Genomic DNA, 8,397 nt, shown 5'->3' on the forward strand with positions numbered 1-8,397 from the left:
ACAATCGGCGCCTGGCCACGCAGCCGTTCGTCGGCTCGAGCCGCGAGACGCTGGCCGAGGCCTTTGCAGAGGTGGCGCGCGCCACCATGGACCAGCCCCTCGTTTCGATCGAAGAAGAAGAAAAGCGTTTCATGGCGGCGGTCCTCTTCCGCGGACGAGGAGCCCAACACGACCGATGTCTTCGTGTGCCGTTTCCCGCTGGACCGGAAGGAGACCTATCCCGCAGTCGGTACTGCCCCCCCCCAGACATGATTCATTTTTGTGTTTTTGGCCCGCCTGACTTCACAAACAGGCGCAGGTTGTGTGGCCAGGATCAACTTTGGCGACGAGCCCTTTGTGTTCGATGTCAAGACCTTCGTTGAGCGGAAGCGCGCCGGCCTGTTGGCCACCCTTCCACACCTGCGGCTCACCGGGAGCTGGGAGGCCGCAGCCCCCAAGCATTGTTGATGGCCGCAACACCACGCACTCACACGTTTTCTTCATTCAAGAAAAAAATGCATTCATTCGCCATCACACCTCCCAACTAAGTGCCATCAACGAGTGGCTGGGCGTTGTCGCCCCTTCCTCAGTGGTGGAAGGCCTGCAGGCGTTGAAGGAACTCCTGCTTGCGCGCAATCTTATTGTGCTCCGCCGCCGTGAGTTGCACGCCCTGTGTGTCGTGTTGTGTGCGTGCGTGTCGTTGTCGTCGTCGTGTGTCGTGTCATGTGAGCAACAGAAAGGAGGGGGAAAAGGGTGGTCGGGTAGGCCGTACGTCGCGCAGCATCGTCTCCAGCTTGTCGATCTGCGCCAAGCGGCGATGGACTGCCGCCTCCGCTGACTCCTCCGCCGACCTACGCCACAGTTGAAGTCAGACACGCGCACCACCGCACACACTGCATTCACACCGCACACGCGCACGACAAAGAGCGGTGCGTACGGGGTGAGGGCGGCGATCTGCTGTTGGAGCGCGAGCTTGAGCTCCTCGGAGGCGTTTGACGCCTCGAGCGAGCGGAACCGCTTCTTGAGTTTCCGCAGGCGGTTGAGCGTGGCCTTGTCGTCCAGCTTCGGCTTCTTGGCCTCGCCCTGTCCCTCCACTTGCACCGCCTTGTCCGCGTCTACAACAAATAATGGCAACCCAAAGAACGAATACGCGACGGGGGGGGGACGTCAGAAAGAACGAAGAAGAACGAAGTGCAAAATGCGAGGGGGGGGGGGGACGGACCTTGTTGCTTGCGCTTGTCTTGGGCGTCGCCAGCGGTGGTCGCCTTGGGAAGGCGGTAGTCGCTCTTGATGTCCCTCAGCTCGCGCAGTCGCTTCTGCTCGTCCTCGGGCAGCGCCGACGGGTCCAGCTTCGCCGCGCGCGCCTTGTTGCGGGCCACCAGCGCCTTCAGCTGCGCCGCCAGGCTCGCATTCGGATGCCTCTGTTGAGCGTAGTTGAGATCGTGAACACACACACACACACACACAGCACACAACACACAACACACACACACACACACACAACACACACACACACACACACAACACACACACAACGAACCTGGGAGGCGTTGGCGAGGGTGAGCTTGGAGAGGGTCGTGTTGGTGGTGGTGAGGACGTCGGTAAAGGCCTGGTAAACGGGCGCCGTGGGCATGCGGTTGCGGTCGAGCACGAGGTGCGTCAGCGAGGTGTTGGTGCGCAGGGCCTCGGCTACAGCCAGGTAGCCGGCCTCGCCGATCCCGTTCTGGGTAAGATTGAGCACACGCAGCGACGTGTTCTGCGCTCACGACCAATCGAACGTATGCGGTGCGTGCGTGCGTGCGGTCAGTGACGGAGCAATCGCGAGTGTGACAGCGGCTGGCGCGAACCTCGGCCACGGCGGCGGCGATCGCCTGGGCGCCAGCGTCCTCGATAACGTTGGGCTTGCCCTCCAGCGCCTTCGTGGCTTTGGCATAGCCCAGATCCTGCGACACGCAACACACACACACAAACACATGTGAGTGCGTCGACGCACACAACACACACACACACACACGTGAGTGTGCTGCATGCCCTTGGTAGTGGGTAGGTGGGCCGTACGAGGCAAGTGAGGGTATTGTTGAGGCGGAGCGCGTCGGCGAATGTGGCCGCAGCGCGCGGCCCGAGCTCGTTGGACAACACGGCCAGCGTCAGCAGGGTCTTGTTCTCCTTGAGGGCCTCGGCGATGAGCAGCCCGCCCTCTTCGCCCAGGTTGTTGAGGCCCAGGTAGAGGTGCTTGATGGTGGTGTTGCGGCGGATGATGCCCGCAATGTGCCGCGCGCCGTCCACGCCAAACTCATCTGGCGGACGCGTATGAGCGAGCGCACGACACGACACACAACACACGACACACGCACACGACGATACACGACACACAACGACATATGACGACGCGTACTGCCCGAGAGGTAGAGGCTGATGATGGAAAGCGGGTGCGCGGCGTCGACGAACGCCTCCTCGAGCAGTCGCGCGCCCTCCACGCCCAGGTTGTTCTGCACCAGATCGAGCGTCTTCACCCTGCATCGATGATTGACCGATTTAACCATCCATGATCGACCAATCGGTGATGTAGTGGTTAATTATTAGCCAATCGCCCGCGGGTCAGGGTGTGACGCGTACGATTGGTTGGTGCGGAGGGCGGAGAGGATGGCCTGGAGGCCCGTCAGGCCGATCTGGTTGCGCTTGAGCCAGTAGCCCTCCACCACGTCGTTGTTCTCGATCGCCTCCGCGATGTACTTGGCGCCCTCCTCACCGATTCCGTTGCATCCCTAGGTGCGTGTCGTGTGTCGTGTGTGTCGTGTGTCGTGTGTGTCGTGTGTGTCGTGTTTCGTGTGCGGTGTATTGTGTGGGCGATGTCTGGGTCAGCGCTGGAGCTGGGGGGCTGATGGGCGGGACCTGGCGCACATACGAGGAACACGGTCTTGAGGCTCCTGTTCTTGAGCAGCGCTTGGCCAACTGCACCAGGTCGGGGTCGGTCAGTCGCGCATGTGCGGTGGTGCGGTAGTGTGGTGGTGCAGTGGTGCGGTGGTGCGGTGAGACGATGATGGTGGCGACGAAATGTAAGCGGGCGGGCGAGGCGGTACCGGCGCGGGCTCCCTCGGGTCCGATTTCGTCGGCGCCCAGTAGTACGCTGCGCGCGGTGGTGCTGTTCTCCAGCGCCTCCATGATCTCCCTCGCACCTGCACGCACGGCCGTGTGCGTCAGCTTCACCTTTCCACATTAACTGAAATATATTAAAACAGCAAGAATAAAATAATAATGAATAATCAATAACACGGGCGTACCCTCGGGGCCGAGCATCTGTTTGCACAGGTCGACCTTGACGACGTTTGATTGATTGGCCCGCAGCCGCTGCACGTACCAGTCAAGTTCCGTGCCGGGTCCCACGCCCTTGAGCGTGCCGCTGGGGTTCGTCCAGACGTCCTCGATCTTCGCCTCCGTGTCCATCATTTTCTGCACCTTTTTTGCTGGTATCCACGAAATATGGTGGTTCGTACCGCTAAATTTTGTTTCGTATTTGTTAGCGCCATGAATTTTTTATTTTAAAATTTCATTTTCAATTTTTATTTATTTTTATATTTGGCAGCGACCCGAGCAAGGACCCTGGCGTGTTCTCCTTCGCCAGCGAAAACCCCGTCAAGACCTACAACCTCCAGTACGTGTCCAAGTACGCCTGCCCGATCGGCGTACCCACGCCCAGCCCGAGCCTGAGCCCGAACCCGGCGCCGCCGTGCAAGGGCAACGCGTGCTGCCTCTACCAGTTTGACTCCGACCCGACCATGACCCGGACCCTGTGCGCCACCAAGTGTCCGCCATTCTTTGGCGGCTTTGCGCTGGTCTTCAACTGGACCGTGTCGCCGTGCACCAGCGACACCTGCTTCTTCCACAAGAAGTAAGATGTGTGTTACATGCATGCCCATTAACGTGTGGGCCACAAACACATGGTCCACCTTGTTGGATATTCGTCCTCTCTTTCTACACTCCGGGTTGGGAGGCCTCGCCACGGTAGCCCCAGGCCAGGTGCGAGAGAAAATATTTTTCTTTGTACGTTCCTGTTGTGCGCACCACTCCCCCCTTGGGTTTAGCCACCAGCTAGATCTTCTGTGTGCTGGTGCTACGTAGTGGGCAGGATTACTGGGGTAGCCAGTGTTCTTTATTTTATTTGCATGGTGGTGATTGTCATTGAGCACATGCCTGGAGGAGGAAGCTTTTTTTGATGAATTGGGAAGTGAACAAAGGAGTTTATTTTAAAAGTTGGAAAGATTGGAAAGACAGAGTTTAGTATTCACTCCTATCCACATCAGAACCAGAGTGGAAAGGGGAAAGTGACCCAAGGTCAGGCAATTGGTCAATGTCAGAGTTGTGGCTTCTGTCCCTGCTCTGGCTCCTGCTCTGGCTCCTGCTCTTGTGGTGCTTGTGTTGTGATCCATGGCTGTGCTTGTGGCAGTCATTGTGGGCACTGCTGCATCTGTGGGTGTGGGTGTCAGTATCCTCATGATCTCAGTGCTTTCTCTTAACACTGTGTCTGGAAAAAGGTGCCAGTGGCACCTTTTGTTAAGTAAAATCTGTACAAGTGATATATGTGTATGTGCAGCAAAAGCAGTACTTTTGTGAACATGGTGTGTGAGTGGTTTTGGCAAAATATGTACAGAGAGTGGCAAAACAGGGAAAAAATGGTGTTGGTCATGGTAAAAGCAGATGGGGCCAAGGAAGAATTTCAAGGCATAAGTCCACAAAAAGGGCTAATGTATTTTGTTGGAATGAGGAACAGAACAGAGTGGAGGGAAACATTAGCCAATGGACTTCCACACTTTCCATGGACTGGAAGAGGAGGAGGAGCTGGTCTTGGGTGTGAGAGGGGCAAGGGCAGGATGTGAAGATAGGCCTTGTAGGAAGGAAGTGATGGCTGTGAGATCTGACTCCTCCAGGAATTTAGAGTGGAAGGTGAGGAGCCAGTTGCTGAGAGAGGAGATGTTGCCCTCTGCTATGGGGGTAGAGGAGAGGCAGACAAAGCTGGAGTAAAGGGCAGCACAGAAGGAGAGGAAGTAGGTGGGATTTGCCTCATAGAGAATGTGGTAGGGGGTGGTGGGCGATGTGATGGGGTGGGGAGAAGGATTGGGAAGCTCTAAGCTCTGGATGAGGAAGCTGTAGAGGCTGATGTGAAGCAGGGTGCAGTCCAATGATTGAGCTGTGAGGAAAGCAGGAGCAGAGTGGACAACCTCATGTGTTGGGTGTGGGATGGGGATGTGGTGCAGATAGCAGAAGGGTTTGGGGATGGTGTTGCTGGCCAGAGGATGCCAGATGGTGGACATGTTAACCCTCTTGTGGCTGAAGATGAGAACATTGAAGCCACTGATGAGAGGTTCAGAGGTGGGCATGGAGCTGGAGTAAGTTGGGGAGCTGTAGTAGAAGTGGAGTAGGTGGAAGACCTGGAGGGTGGAGTGTGACTTGAGTGAGGTGATGGTGTTGGTGATGTTGGAGGGAGATGAGGAGATGTAGAATCTGAGACTGTAAGACTTTGATAGGCAAGTTGCTGTGTTGTTGATGTTGAGAGGAATGTCTGCACTGTGGATGGTAAAGTTGTGCATGTAGATTGACACCTGTGGAAGAAAAAAAACGGTGGACATCAGGAATAAGTGAAAAACTGATGTGCATTGGGGAAAAGAGTTGACAAATAAAAACCTGATGTGCATTGGGAAAAGTGTCAACAAATAAAAAACTGATGTGCATCAGGAAAACAATGTGGGCTGATAAATGCACCGGCCATTCATGGAATTGCATTGGTTGGCCAAGAAGCTTGGTGAGCAGCTTGGTGAATTGGGGGAGATACTTTTTCTGGAGAGCAAGCTCTGCCTTGTGCTTGATGGTAGATGGTGACTTTTCCTCTTCAGCCTTACCCTTGCCACATTTCTTGGTAGCTGTAAAGAACAAGCATGTGGTGAGCTTGGAACTTTACCAGCAAAATGAAAACGTACTGGTTGGGGTGGTTGGAGTGGTGCCAGAAGCTTCAGCAGCAGTGGGCTGAAGTCAGAAAATAGTGGTGTAAGTGAAAGTAATGGGGTGTGAATTGGAACAGGAAGGAGTTGATTGTACCATTTTCCCCTTGGCCAACACAGAAAGATGCTGGCGCTGTTCACTTGTGGACATTGAGGCAAGGGAGGCCTCCTCTGCTTGAGAAGCTGCAGTGGCACATGCAATCTCCCCTCATAACTGGCAAGGTGTGGTCTCCTCTGCCTCATCACTGAGAAGTTTTGACTGGAACAGGTGCTTGCAGAACGTGTCAACAACTTCAGAGGTGATGCTGTGGGGCTGCTTGATCTCAATGTTTTTACCACACAGCACGATGTATTCCACAACACAGATCCAGTCCCAGATGAAGCTCCTCAGGATCTTCACAGCAGCAGTCAGCCTCCATGGCTGCATGAACAGCCTGATGAAAGGCCTCCATCTGCCTTTTGATCTTGCTCCAGTGGTTGGTGATTAGTGACCAGAAGTTCTCTGGCAAGAGGGAAGTAGTTAGACTTGTGGGGAGAAGAACAAAAGAACTAAGAAGAAAGGACATACTCTTGGAAGGGGCTTGGTGTTGATAGTGCTTATAATGATGAAGCATGGTGATCATGTCATTGGCACTCAATTCCCTGAAGGCACCAGAGTTGAGGTTGTCAAGGGAGATGAACACCTGACCCTCTGGAACGAGGCAATTGAGTTCCTTGATAAGACTGGAAAAGGGGAACAGTTAGCAAGGACTCAAAACAAAGGGGAAGAGTTAGAGTAGAAATAACATACTCCACCACTCCTGGAGCATGGAACAGGGCCCTTAAGGTAGTTGAGTACTTCTGCAGAGTGGTGGGCTTTGGTGCAGCATGACCCTTGAGCGTTTTCTGTTAGGTGTGGGGTGATGAGTAATGGTTTGAAATATGAGGGTGGTGGACATACCAGGTGCTCAGCAAGAGCATTGTAGTCAGTAACAGTTTTTTTGCCACATGTGATCTGGAAGAGTGGGTTTTGGCTGAGGGTGTAGTAGTTCAGGGCCTTTTTGAAAGCATTCAGGATGACTGAGCCCACCAAGTTGATGTAGTTCTCAAAGCTGGAGATGCAGTCAAGGATGATCCAGCTGAGTTCCATCCCTGCAGCTGCTGGCACAACTTCATAGACATTCTCCCACTGCCAGTGCTCAACAAGGTTCCAGACCACAACTCTGTGGTTACAATCAACAGCCTCTGGAAGGTTAAAAGTTAGTACCCAAAAAAACCAATGCACATTGGGAATTGTGAATAGCCTAAAAACTGAATGACCATGAGTGCAGCTAAATCAAAGTGGTGTGGGAAGTAATACCAAACTCATCAACATTGTTTCAGTCAAGGCGCTCATCTTCATTGAGAAATCTAACAATGAAGGGCTTGGTTGTGAGACACTTATCACAGATGTGTTGGTGCAGAGTAAAATCTGACTCTACCTTGTTTTGTGTTGGTGCTACTTGGAACAACCTCAAAATGCACCTTGCTTTTGCTTTCACCCCCTCCATCAATTCCATAATCAGTGGCCAACATGCTGCCCTCACTTCCAGTTCATGTAAAACCTCTGGCCAGAGCGACTGCCAGGGCAAGGTGGGCGGCTACGCCTATGACCTCACCCCGCTCGCCCAGAAGCTTGGCGCTGTGGACCTCCAGACGCAGGATACACGCAGCCAGACCTACTACTACCGCGTGTGCGGCGTGGTGAGCAACAACTTCTGCCAGACCGTGGACGACATGACGCCCGCCGTGTGCCAGAAGGACTCGCGCATCCCTGCGGAGTTCCACGACCTTGGGAACCAGAAGACGGCCACCTTCAGTTCGTTGCCGAACCGCCCCGACAACGCCGGCTTCACTGTCTCCTACTCCGGCGGCCAAGACGGCCGCGCTTCCAAGATCTATTTCGTGTGGTTCGTACAAAGCGCATCATTTCGGTACCACTTAATTAATCTTCATTTTTGCACTTTTCTTTTTTATATATTGCAGCGACCCGAGCAAGGACCCTGGCGATTTCTCCTTCCTCCAGGAAGACCCCATCAAGACCTACGACCTCCAGTACGTGTCCAAGTACGCCTGCCCGATCGGCGCACCCACGCCCAGCCCGAGCCTGAGCCCGAGCCCGAACCCGGTGCCGCCGTGCATGGGCAACGCGTGCTGCCTCTACCAGTTCGGCTCCGACCCGACCATTACCCGGACCCTGTGTGCCCCCCAGTGTCAGCCGTCCTTTGGCGGCTTCACACTGATCTTCAACTGGACCATGTCGCCGTGCACCAGCGACACCTGCTTCTTCCACAAGAAGAAGTAAGATGCGTGCTCCGCGGCCACACTACAAATACATCAATGTCCTCCGGCACTCTCGTGTTGATGAGGTGTTTACATGGTGTCACTGTTGCAGCCGGTAATGGCC

The 8,397-nt window shown here is 54.6% G+C and overlaps 4 protein-coding genes across 4 annotated transcripts in view; 3 read left to right on the forward strand and 1 right to left on the reverse strand.

The window, feature by feature from the left end:
* The window catches only part of ACA1_214930 (uncharacterized protein), a gene marked incomplete at both ends in the record, with an annotated part of 779 nt that extends 332 nt beyond the window's left edge, over positions 1 to 447 (forward strand). The window contains 2 exons of the mRNA XM_004337029.1: positions 24 to 140; positions 299 to 447. Of these exons, the coding sequence (XP_004337077.1) occupies positions 24 to 140; positions 299 to 447 (266 nt within the window). The remainder of the gene's footprint in view (positions 1 to 23; positions 141 to 298) is intronic.
* A 118-nt stretch (positions 448 to 565) lies between these two features.
* Positions 566 to 3,423, reverse strand: ACA1_214940 (leucine rich repeat domain containing protein; the record flags this gene model as incomplete). Its single annotated transcript, XM_004337030.1, has 12 exons — positions 566 to 649; positions 752 to 830; positions 917 to 1,094; positions 1,202 to 1,400; positions 1,520 to 1,735; positions 1,827 to 1,922; positions 2,038 to 2,276; positions 2,375 to 2,493; positions 2,596 to 2,744; positions 2,885 to 2,931; positions 3,060 to 3,155; positions 3,261 to 3,423. The coding sequence occupies 12 exons, from the start codon at positions 3,421 to 3,423 to the stop codon at positions 566 to 568; spliced, it is 1,665 nt and encodes a 554-aa protein (XP_004337078.1).
* A 140-nt stretch (positions 3,424 to 3,563) lies between these two features.
* ACA1_214950 (uncharacterized protein) lies at positions 3,564 to 3,872 on the forward strand (the record flags this gene model as incomplete). Its single annotated transcript, XM_004337031.1, has 1 exon — positions 3,564 to 3,872. A coding segment is annotated over one exon (309 nt), but the record flags the coding sequence as incomplete, so codon positions are not given.
* A 3,597-nt stretch (positions 3,873 to 7,469) lies between these two features.
* ACA1_214960 (uncharacterized protein) lies at positions 7,470 to 8,295 on the forward strand (the record flags this gene model as incomplete). The annotated part of the gene is made up of 2 exons (XM_004337032.1): positions 7,470 to 7,924; positions 7,977 to 8,295. 2 exons carry the CDS (start codon positions 7,470 to 7,472, stop codon positions 8,293 to 8,295), a joined length of 774 nt encoding a protein of 257 aa, XP_004337080.1.
* Positions 8,296 to 8,397: the final 102 nt, after the last annotated feature.

The sequence above is a fragment of the Acanthamoeba castellanii genome (assembly GCF_000313135.1).
Source record: "Acanthamoeba castellanii str. Neff unplaced genomic scaffold scf7180000084758, whole genome shotgun sequence".
NCBI classification, from domain to species: domain Eukaryota; phylum Discosea; order Longamoebia; family Acanthamoebidae; genus Acanthamoeba; species Acanthamoeba castellanii.